Raw genomic sequence first — 11,986 nt, forward strand, 5'->3', positions numbered from 1 at the left:
GTCTGGATGATTTATCAAATGAATAATCAAGTCTTAACATTCAAGAGGAGATTTTCAGAAGATTAAATGGCCGCTAAATTATAAGACAAATTGCAGATAGTTATTTTCTGTGGTTGAATTGATCACAGCTCTAACAGGGTTAATGAAGCCAAAACTGTGGCTCCAGGCTTTACATAGTCCAGCAATGGTGCCACTCACCCTGGCTGCCCACCTTGATGACACATGCCACAGGCCCCAAAGCAGGGCCAGGAGAGAAACTGCATGATTTGGGGTACGCCCATCACTACTGCTGGAAAAGTATCTTGAATGCACACCTTTCTGTTTACACCCGTTCATTCCTCCTTCCAGTCTCCATGCAGTGGTCTCTCAGTCTTTCCGTCTTTTAGCACACTCCCCGTCTCTGGTCCTTGGCGTGTACTCTTAGCTCTGCGTGGAGCGGTGTTTTCTCCTTCGTTCACCAGCCTCTTTCAAGTCTTCCATCAGATCTGGGTCTGAATGTCACATCCTCAGAGTAGCCTTCTTTGCCCCCCTAAACTAAGTACCACTGTCCTATCGTGTGCTCTCTTGGCATGCTTACGGCACCACACTCATCTTTCATAGCACTTACTACAATGTGAAATAATAGTGTATAACTAATTACTGTCTCTCCTATTAATGTCAGTCCACTGCAGCTTACAGAGTGGACTGTCTTGCGTACCACCACGTCCCCAGAGCCTAGCACAGTGCCCTGCACACAGCAGGCACTCAAGAAGTGTCTGTTGTAGCAATGAAGTAGCATATCACCTTAACAAGAAATGGAGTCCCAATGAAAAGCATATTTCACTTTTGAAAGATCCTCTGAAGTAGATATAATGGTTTATTTGGAGGTAGAGATGTCATCAGAATGTACTTTCACAACAGAAATTATGACTCTCATTTTTGGTGAAGGCATTTACACAGTGAATTTGTTAAGTGATAGTGTTGAAGAAGACAAGCTTACTATAGTTTTACAAGCGCAAACTTACCAGCACCAATCCTAAAAATAATTCACATACTTCAGGGAACAAAAACTGCAAAACCTACGAAGCCAGCAGCCTCGGACCTTCCTGTTCCTGCCGAAGGTGTCCGCAACATCAAGAGCATGTGGGAGAAAGGCAATGTGTTCTCATCACCCACTGCATCAGGCACGCCAAATAAGGTGAGCAGAGGATTGCCGTCTTTTAATTTTGGAGGTTGGGTTTTTCTTTTTTTTTTTTTTTTTAGGAATCACATAGTTAATTACAAAAGCAGTGAAAAAGGTATAATTCTTACTTACTTTTGCAATGACCAAAAAGCAAGCTCAGGAAGAGGCTAATAGACTATGCAGTACCCAGAGTTAATCACTGACCTTGGGGTTGGGGGTAGGAGAAGTGCAGGGGGAAGAACACCAGATAACATACTCTTTAAATATCAGGTTTAAGGTTTATTTTTGTCAAAATATTCAATATAATGATCAATAATTGATCAGTGTTATGTGAAATAATACTGGATATTATTTTGAGGTTGCTTTGAAATTTTCTTTCCAGGTAGGTTTTTTTTTTCTTTAATATGAGATGCTTGGCCTTTTGTAGGAAACAGCTGGCTTAAAGGTGGGGGTCTCCAGCCGCATCAATGAATGGCTTACCAAAACCCCAGATGGAAACAAGTCACCTGCTCCCAAACCTTCTGTAAGTAGCTCCAGGTTCTTCTGAATTTGTCTCATAGCTCAGCTTCCAGCAACAGAAGAAAACAGGCTGTTGGTCTATTTGCCTGGGAAAAACAAGGCCGTGACTGCTGAATAACAAACAAGGAGGGCTTCAGATTGAGGGAGAACAGTCCCGAGCACTATAATTACCCAGAAGGTAAAATGGGACCATCACCTCTCCACCCAGAGCGTTGAGGCAGTTCAAATTTACACTCTTAACTGGTCTGCATGTTTAGCTTCTATTCTATAAATTACAGATAGGAATTTGAAAATGAAAATGTCAAATTATCTTGGCCATTTCTCTGTCAAGAGCACCCCTAGACTTATTCCCAAAAGAATGTGTATGTTGGCTATTTGAACCCATGTTTTCTAATTTGCCTAATTTCTGTAACTTAACACAAAAATACAGTTACTGGGTATTTGTTGAAATAATTGCTGTAATTTTCTTGTCAACACCTCCAAAGGAAAGCCATTTTTAAAAAAAAACAACCGTAAAAGTAGAAACTATAAAAACTGGTTATGAATGTTATTTTTGGAAAGTTAAAATTTTCTTATTAAGTGCGGCTATCTTACTATAAAAATATACTTTTAACCTTTTCATTGAATGTATTTGGTCATTGCCTTGCATTTATCGTTATAATCAAAAACCTTATTAAGCTCCCTACTGTATACTGGTGAACTTTCTCTGTTAAGTTGGCTTTTATACCTTTGTTGGTGCCCAAGGCAGCAAAGGCTCAACTGTCACAACCCCCCCATTCCAGAGGTAGAAGAAGAGCTTTCCAAATCCTAGGCCTCTGCACTGTTGAGCATTTAGTTGCATCCCTTTGCTCTATATCTAATCTCCAAATTCACTAAAGTTTTATCACTTTTCCAATTTAAAAAGAAAAGAATGGAAATATGTCCATACTTTTCTTGGGTACAGTTCCTTGTAGTCAATTAATATTCAGCTTGAGCTTCTCTGCATATGGGCCTCACAAGAGGTATAAAACTAATGTAAACCCAATTTACAATTGGACAGTCTTAATATATTGAAAAGAAAATCTTTTTCCTCTCCCAGTATATATGGGAAAGGGGCCCTATAAAAGGAGACAGTCGAGGTGAGGGGTCATACCCACAAGGTATGTGATCTTTAGTGCCTCGAGTTTCCCCAACACCCCAGGTGACATAAAGAGTGGAAATTATTTTTTAAATGGCAGTTTATATAAAGTTTTGTGGTTCCAGATCAGTGATTATTAACCTTTTTGAATTATGGACACCTTTGAAAACCTAATGAAATGTAAAGACCCTCTCCCCCAAAACACTGCATATAATACAAGTTCAGCAAGTTCGTGGACACACTGAAGGTTTCTCATTACAGCAAAGATAAAGAGAAAAGGGTATATGTTTTTCTTCTTTGATGAGTATGGTACATTGCTAAAGGAGATGGTCACTTTTACACATGTATTTGCAACCTGTTTCATTTCTATCCCAGATTATACTCATGTATTTGGTTCAGGACTTGACCCATACTCTTCTATCAACACTTTAACCGATAAGCCTATCATCTATGTCACCCTAATGGGAGGGTTAAAAAGATTCAATACAGTTATTATTACAACAGGTATAAATGAGTCAAGGTTTCCACAGAAAGCCCCATTTTCTGGAGTTATTGATGGCCTCCTAAAAATGGCAGGACAAAAAGGCATTACAGGGAAATTACAAAATCATTGCCTGCTTTATCTAGTATTTAGTAAGTAATTTGCTAGACTGTCTACTAGAGGATAGAGGAGAAAAGGCAGGAAGAATGTGGCAAGTAGTATACATCATAATGATCTCTTCTTCCCCAGGTCCCATTGGATTTGGTACGTTAGTGTGGCTTCCTGAATAAAGGCCAGGTGGAAACAAAGCAAGGTGTAATTGATGTTGCAAATAAAAGGGCAGTTTGAGTAGATCGTACTTAATATATAACTTTGAGCTTTGTGCACATCCCGAGAGTAGTAGGCCCAGCAATGTGCCACGTCATGAATAGCAGTATGGCAGTCTCTTTGGGGAAAGATATAACTTGGAATTTAGTAAGGCAGGAGGGTAACTCACAGACACTACGGATCCAGCAGAAAAGAAATGAAAATGTCCAAACTGCTGGAAAGGGCTGGACGGATCCTGCAGATACATAAAACTTGTCAGGCAAAAGGTTAAGTCCCGGAAGGCAGCTTAGAAAGACAGGTCAAGCAAAGAATTTTGTCTAGGTCTTTCCCGGGGGTGTGTGACACTGGCGGCCTGCAGCTGAGATCTGTGTAGTCAGGGCCATTTTGCTTTATATTCCTTCTTTTTTTTTTTGCAGTACGCGGGCCCCTCACCGCCGCGGCCCCTCCCGCCGCGGAGCACAGGCTCCGGACGCGCAGGCCCAGAGGCCATGGCCCACGGGCCCAGCCGCTCCGCGGCATGCGGAGTCCTCCCGGACCGGGGCACAAACCCGCGTCCCCTGCATCGGCAGGCAGACTCCCAACCACTGCGCCACCAGGGAAGCCCTATATTCCTTCTTTTAAATTATAATTTGAACATTTTTTTAAGGTGTGGAGGCATGCATTCTTTAACTTGATTCCTTCTTTTTTAAAATTTTCTTACACCAGCCTCTTCAGGCATGTGTTTCCAGCCTGGCCCTTCATGTCAGGCCTGTGAGTTTGACACCCTTGGGATTCTGGTCAGACTGACCCTGAACCCAGGATGTCAGAGGATTACCTAAAGACAGCAGCAAATAGGAGGCTCCCAAAGGCTCCCTTCTAATTTGCGACCAGAGGTGATTTATTCTCAACCCCTTGTTTATATTCCTTGGCGTGTATGGGTGAAAGGGAAGCCTGGGTTTGCGTTTGCAGACATATGGCATGTGGCCATTAAGGAAAAATCAGAGAGAAATTCTTTTACCAAAAGAGTGCTCACCCAGTGAAACCTCAAGAACCAGGAAAAGAGTAATCCATGGGATTAGTGTCCGGTTCTAAAGTTCACTGAAGAGAAAAAGCATCCTCTGCTACTAGTTATGCATTAATTTTCATATAATTAAAAGTGCTCAAAAGCTTGTCAAATCAATATTATTTGGGTCTCTGAAAACTAGTAACTTATTTAAACATTGATCTACACCTGATTCTTTACTGAGACGTCTATTGCTATTTGTGGGTAGAATTTATAGGACTTCAGTGTAACTTTGTAACTGGAATTCAGTTCTAAGTGTGTCTGTTGTATCTGGTTAGTCTGTTCTTTGTGTCTAAACTACATGTTATATACAGCAATTAAAATGCTAATTTGTCTTTCTTTTTGTTTAAAAAAAACCCCAACATTGTCTTTCTCAGCTGAATTTTCTTCTTCATTCTTTGATCTCTGGTTGACTGGAAACCTGCTTCCCTGCCTTCATTTCTCCCTCTTCTTCTGGAGTGGGTCTTTCTCTAAAATGTAGGCTGGTCAGGTAATTTCATTTATATTTCCCATTTGAGTTAAAATGCCAATTTACTGCTCAGATGTTCATATTTTCTTAAAATGGACTCTTTAACTCTTTAAGTGATCTCAAATGATTCATAGGTAGGATTCAAGGAAAATACAATTCATTTTCTTTAGTGGAAGGGTATTCATGTGAAAGAAAAATATTTTTCTTATATGAATCAAATAAATAAAGTAGTAATAGCCACTTCCCAGAGCTTCCATTAGCATGTTCCTAATTATAGTTTCCAAATTTTTAAAACAGTCTTCCAGACAATTTGGCAGCTTCGACTTCCATTGGCGTACGTAGTGGAATTCTTCAAAAACAACCTGATTTGTTGCTTACTGGTTCCAAGTTAAATAGGTGTAACTCTCTAATAGAATATCAGGAATCCATGTCACAGTGAAAATCCAGAAATTCAGTAAGATTAAGGCAAATCTGAACTGCTTCACACGGTAATGTTTTTAACCAGTGCATTTCTAGTGTTGCAATCTCAATAGTATCTACTAAGAAAAATACATGTCCATTTAGACTGGTGTCCATGGATAAACGTAGTTGCTATTAGCTTTGCCTTCCTAATGAGAAAAGGGTTTGCCAAAATCAACATTACTATTTCAGTAAAACACATTTATTTTCTACAGACTACCTTTGCCAAGTATTCATATAAGCAAACGCTGGAAGAAGAGTAAATGGAAACAGAAATTTGGATCCTTATCCAAACCAAATTAATTATGAGGTAGTAAATAAAGATTCAAAGATATATAGCTGTCATCGATCATATTTTAGTGTTTTCTTCCCAAGATCTTTACATGTTCTCATATATGTCATCAACTGTCACTTTCTCTTATGGGTACACTTTGTAGTAAATGTTTAATTTCACGGGGCTAGGTGCTCCTGATACACTTCTGAATTACCCCTTGCTCCTCAGGAAACACAAAATGATTCTAATCTGAGGAAAGTGCAATTAGAAAAATGTCTTAGATTGGGCTGCCCAGAAGCAAACCCTAAAATAGTGGTTCATGTGCAAGTAGTTTACTTGAGACATGAAGAAAACACTACAGGAAGTGAGGCAGGAAAAGAAGTCAGCCAATAAAGAATGTTTATTAAGCAAGTCACTACGTGGGCTGTTAAAGATAATCCTGCTGGGAAAGCCTGAAAGCCACCACAAAGCACATGCTTCCGAGGTATCCTACCGGAGGCGTGAGCGAGTCTGAGAAATATTCTTGCACCAAATCTCATGAGTGAGTGGCTGAAGACTGCTCCTGGGGGTGTTAACTCTCTGGATGTCCAGCCTGCCTCCTGGGAGCAAAGTGGGCATCTGCAGCCAGAGGAAGTCCTCATGCAAAGAGATGCAGTGTTGGCCATTGGAAGTCCAGCTGGTACACATTAAAGTCATAAGGGCTGGGGGCCATGGGCAAGGCACCAAAGAAAAGTTAATTGGCAAGGGGTGAGGTCCTTTTCCAACCCCCTCAAAATTATTTAAAACTAACCTATGCTCGATTCACTTCTAAGGACATAGAAAGTTAAAAATTGGCTATCTCATTTTAAATATGCTTATATTCCAATTTTACTGGTCAATAAACAGTTAAGTCCTTGGTGAATGACAGGACCTAAATGCTGGATAGTTTCAGCCCATTCTCCTGTCACAGCATAGGTCAGGGTCCATATAAAATAGCTAGTGGGAAGCAGCCACATGGCACAGGGATATCGGCTCGGTGCTTTGTGACCGCCTGGAGGGGTGGGATAGGGAGGGTGGGAGGGAGGGAGACACAAGAGGGAAGACATATGGGAACATATGTATATGCATAACTGAGTCACTTTGTTATAAAGTAGAAACTAACACACCATTGTAACGCAATTATACCCCAAGAAAGATGTTAAAACAAACAAACAACGGCTAACGATCCTTTTGATTCAACCCATTTCAGATGACTAGGATAAAGTGTATTACACACATAAACAAACAGCAGATGTGGTGATTTATTTAGACCTGGCCAGAAAATATGAAGAGCCACCCATCATTTTTTTCTGCTTTCTCTTCATTAGGATTTGAGGCCAGGAGACGTATCTGGCAAGCGGAACCTCTGGGAAAAGCAATCTGTGGACAAGGTCACTTCCCCCACTAAGGTAATCTACTGGAAGATTTGTTTTCCACAGGTTCTCTTCCTGCTGTATCCTGCAGTATGCTGTCCCAGGGTCAAAAAAGAAATAATGCTGATCCAGAGAGTCTTGTCTGGGTAACCATCAGTTTCTAAAGACTTGTGTATGGTACCGTGAAAGGCAATGTCACGGAGCCTTCAGCATGGTAGGTTTGTCAGTCATACAAGGTAAATAGTCTAGATCTGTGGGATGGCTCCCAGTAAGACATTCTAGAAACACCATCGTGGTAGGGGTGTTGAAAACAGAAGGCTGTGTGGTATAACCATGGTCTACATTTCCTTACAAGGTCCAGGCTTGGAAATCAGAATTTGCAGATCACCTAGGAAAGAATGTCTGTCTCCTTGAGTAGTTTCAAATCTGCTTTCTGGAACCATTCTAAGGGGTTACATTGCCAGCAGCCTAGGACTCAAGGCTGTTACGGCAAAAAAATTGAAATAATATTCAAAAGTTAGCAAAATTTGCTACCCTATGAAAACTAATGGCTAAGAATGCTTGGATTTGTCTTTCTTTGGCCTTCTGCTCATCCTTCACAAAGTGGCCTGTGGTCAATATCTAAATGATGCACAAACTAAAAATAGGACCCCTTGTTGTACAAGGAGCTAATTCAACTCCTAATTCCCCATTCAAGTAATAATTCCACTCTTCTCCCTTGGTAGAGGGAAAATTGAAAAGAGAAAAATCAGAGAGCGACAATAAGTAAGATTAGAATAGACTGCTTATGGGCTGATGTAGAACTCTATACCCAGAAGCACTTTTTAAGCCAACTCAGAACTGAAGAACATCTCAAAGGCAACTGAAGAATCTCTACAACTCACCGAAGGGAGAGAATTGCTTCCTCTTTCCTACTTTCTACGACGTGCTGATAAGTCTGGTGCAGCTTCCTGAGTGTGTTGCATCTTCTCTATTAGTTAAGTTTTCTAAATAACTGCTAAATATATTCAAAGTACCGGTAATAATTTTCACCATTACAAACCACTAAAATGTAATGAGCATCCACTATATGCCTTCTCAACCTACATTATCTCATTTGACTCTCCAATCACCATTATTATTACCCCCATTTAGAGTTAAGGAGAATGAGGCACAGAGAGATTAAGTACCTCTCTCAAAGTCACACAGCAAATTAGGAGCAAAGCCTGGATTAAACTCAGGCAGTCTCTTCTGAGCCTGCATTCTTAACCCTTATACATGCTGCTTTTTTTTAGGATTGCATATTCAGTAGAAAATGTAAAGTTCTAAAGTTCCTTGCACAATTTTCTTCTGGTGGAATGGAGGGGAATCATTTTGTAGTTTTTTTTTTTTTTTTAAACAAAGAATGAACTTTTGTTGGCCTAAGCCATTATGACCCTTCTCGAAATGACCTTTCAGAAATGACAGTCTAAATGTTTATGTAGTCTCCTTTCTGAGTAGGGGGTGTCGGCTGTCCATAGACCATCGTCACAGGTTTAATAGATCCCCTCTGGACAACATTCCTCTGAACCAGGGTTCTAGGAAGTAGAGTAAAGATATGATCTGGAACGGTAGGTCTCAGAGACCACCACTCACATACAACATGAATGGTACTCCCTGGAATTATGCAATAATGTGTGTGGTACAAGGTGGGACGGTGACAGGGTGAGACTTCATACACATACATACTGCCCCCTCCTCCTTGGTCTATACCACAAAACTCTTTCTACAGTAATAATAATAACATAACCAGCAGGCCCAGAGCTGAGTTTGTGAGGTAGCAAAGTAGGTAGCTCCTTTGGTCCAAAATGTCAAATTCATTAGTGTCACGCAGTAATCCCTTTGAAATGAAACTGTACAACGCATTTGAAATTGCAGATTCATGACACTTTAACATTTGTGACTACCTCAGCAAGAATTTTTAGCAGCTAGCTGAGGGAAAGAAATGGTGTACAATAAGACCATTGGTCAGATAAGTTTCAAGGGTAGGGGCATAAGAATAGGAGGTAGGAAATGAAAAAATAGGAGAACACTAAAGATAAGCATAGTCCAGTTTACTATCATGCCTTGATGCAGCTGAGACAGCCATTCAGTCATGTGTGCCTGTCCTGGAACACACATTATAGAGTCCTGGCCCTTGCAGTAAGTAGTGTTTAAAAAAAACCTCCTTGACCCTGAATGCTATGAGCAAGGCTCAAGATCAAGATATGAAAAGGGGAATATAAAGAAGAAAGAAAGAGGAAACAAAAAAACCAACAGAAGAAAGGATAGACTGAAAGAAGAGGAGCATATTTGAAGAGAATGCCAAAAATAATCCTCCCTTTCATAGACATTTATTCCTGCCATATTATCTTTTTTTTTTTTTTTAATTCTGACACAAAATGTCTGGCTGAAAGACCATGGCCTGACGACTTAAAGCTCTCTTCTCTTAGCAGGTCTGAGACAGTTCAAGAAAGAACCCAAAGTAGCCGCTCAAGATGCCGGACCAGCTCAGTTGAAGAGGGCTCATTTGCTCTGTGTTATATTTATGTTGATTTACTAAATTGGGTTCATTTCCTTTTGTTTTTCATTATCCCAGTAAACCCATGTATATTATCACTATATTTAATAATCACGGTCTAGAGATGTTCATGGTAAAAGTATTGCCTTTGCACAGGAGCCTGTTTCTAAAGAAACCCATGCTGTGAAATAGAGACTTTTCTACTGATCATCATAACTCTGTGTCTGAACAGTGATAGTAACCACATCGGAAGTCAACAAAAGGAGATTCAAGTTGAAAATTGCCTGAGGAATGTGTGCAGTATCCAGAAAAATGAACCATAGTGTTTTTTTTGTTTTTTTGTTTTTTAAATACAGAAATCATGTTGTTTCTGCACTTTAGAATAAAGCATGGAAGAAATTATCTTAGTAGGCAATTATAACACTTTGTGAAAGTCACCCACTTCAGATTTTAGATACTACAATAATGATTATCTTTAAAAAAAAAAAAGATGTACTGTTAAGGTATTACTTTTTTCATGCTGATGAATATCTAAATTGGATTTTGATGTTAGCTGACAGTGGTACTGATTTCTTTAGGTTGGTTGCTTTGTGGATTTCTTTGGTAGTGATAGTGAACCACATTTTAGATGACGTGATCATGTATGTATGTGCATACACATATACAAACACACTAATGGTAGAAAGCTTTTTTATGTGCTAGGCTATTATATTTAGCAGTATGTCCCTGTAACTAGCCAATATCACTGCTTTTTAAAAATTAAAAATCACAATATTATATTAATATTTGCCAATAGAAACATGGCAGAATAGGTATCGATATGTTTCCAATGCCCAATAACCTATAAGAAAGAGATTAGAAATGTCAAAATGAATTGACATTTTCTATAAAGCATAGTATTTAGTTTATAATTAAAAGCAGTCTTGAAGTCCAGTGTGAATTGTACTAAATCTCAAAGCTTGCTCCAAACTTCATTCTTAAGAATCAAGTTCACAATCGGTTGGCTTAGATGATGTCTGAGGTCTCTTCCTTCTCTAAAATTTAAACACGAGAATTTTAGTGACAAAGTTGTACAGATTGGAATTCCATGAATAGGTGTACTACGACCAACTTTGGGTAATCTCTGGAAGCAGAAAAGTAAGCAAAAGCCAATATTTAGGAGTCATGACAGTACTTCCATCTTTAACTTACCGAAACATCTTTTTAGTTTACTTTTCTACCTTTATTAGTCATTGGCACTTGCCATAAGTTGATAATGTGTTGAACTTTCAAAAAATATATGTAATTTTTATTAGTTTTACCTTTTTCCCTAAGAGTCTATCAACTCGTCATTTGTACACACCCAATCCAGGTATCAGATCTTATTCTAGCTAATAAGCGTTCATCTATTCTTCACAATAGATGATAAAAGAGTACTCCAGTGTCTTGGCAATATGTTCTAGCATAGAGATATACATATAGTGTAGTTCTATAAACGTATACCTCATGACTTACCAAAATTGTCTTAGTCTCAATTCCTACACAACGAGGGAGCCTCCCAAATGACTCTTTTCTAATCCACAGTGTTCCCCTGGGAGAGCTAGCCAGGGTAGGGCTGGCATGAGGAGTGACCAGTGCCTTCCAAAGTCCATTTTCCTCATAAATCAGTAGAGTTGTTGAATCCTCTAGCTTTTAGCACATCTGGGCCAAAGAAAGTAAAGCCAGCAATATTGCATAAGTCACCCATCCATGACAGAGTAGACATGAGTCTATGATAAGATGAACTAGAATTCACATGCAGTGCCTGAGTTGGCATTGCCTCCCAGCATTCGAGTGAAATGGATCAAAGTTTGAATTAAGTCCTATGGCAAGATAACATTTCTTTGTTGTACTTTTGAATAAGAGCCTCTCCTGATCACTATTATATGTTTTTTTCTAGAAAGTCTAAATTTAAGAAGAGAATATATCGATCGATCCTGACTTTTATTCCAATATTTGGATGGAATAAGTTTTAGGGTAGAATTTTGTTCAGTTTGGATTTAATTTCTTGAAAAATTCCTTGTTTACTTGTTTGATTACAATTCTCTCTGTTATCTTTTTAAGAAGTAAAACTGCAAGGTGACTAGCATGTTCTGTGAATCTGCCATTCCTAAAAATTTTATAAACACGATATTTTTCACTGATAATTGATCGCTGCAATAAATATATATTGTGAAAATGCATCCACAATAAATGGAATTCCTCCAAA

General features: G+C 39.1%; 1 protein-coding gene across 11 annotated transcripts in view; it reads left to right on the forward strand.

Moving 5' to 3' along the window:
• CALD1 (caldesmon 1) overlaps window positions 1-11,986 on the forward strand; it is a 184,975-nt gene extending 172,989 nt beyond the window's left edge. For 9 of the 11 annotated variants that reach the window (XM_060020927.1, XM_060020925.1, XM_060020926.1 and 6 more), the window contains 4 exons: window positions 1,040-1,177; window positions 1,590-1,685; window positions 7,197-7,321; window positions 9,452-9,485. In XM_060020927.1, the coding sequence (XP_059876910.1) occupies window positions 1,040-1,177; window positions 1,590-1,685; window positions 7,197-7,321; window positions 9,452-9,470 (378 nt within the window). In that variant the 3' untranslated portion in view covers window positions 9,471-9,485. Of the gene's footprint in view, window positions 1-1,039; window positions 1,178-1,589; window positions 1,686-7,196; window positions 7,322-9,451; window positions 9,486-9,691 lie in introns of those variants that run through there. The other 2 variants (XM_060020932.1, XM_060020933.1) reach the window with 2 other exon arrangements.

Source organism: Delphinus delphis, chromosome 9 (genome assembly GCF_949987515.2).
Source record: "Delphinus delphis chromosome 9, mDelDel1.2, whole genome shotgun sequence".
Taxonomy (NCBI): domain Eukaryota; kingdom Metazoa; phylum Chordata; class Mammalia; order Artiodactyla; family Delphinidae; genus Delphinus; species Delphinus delphis.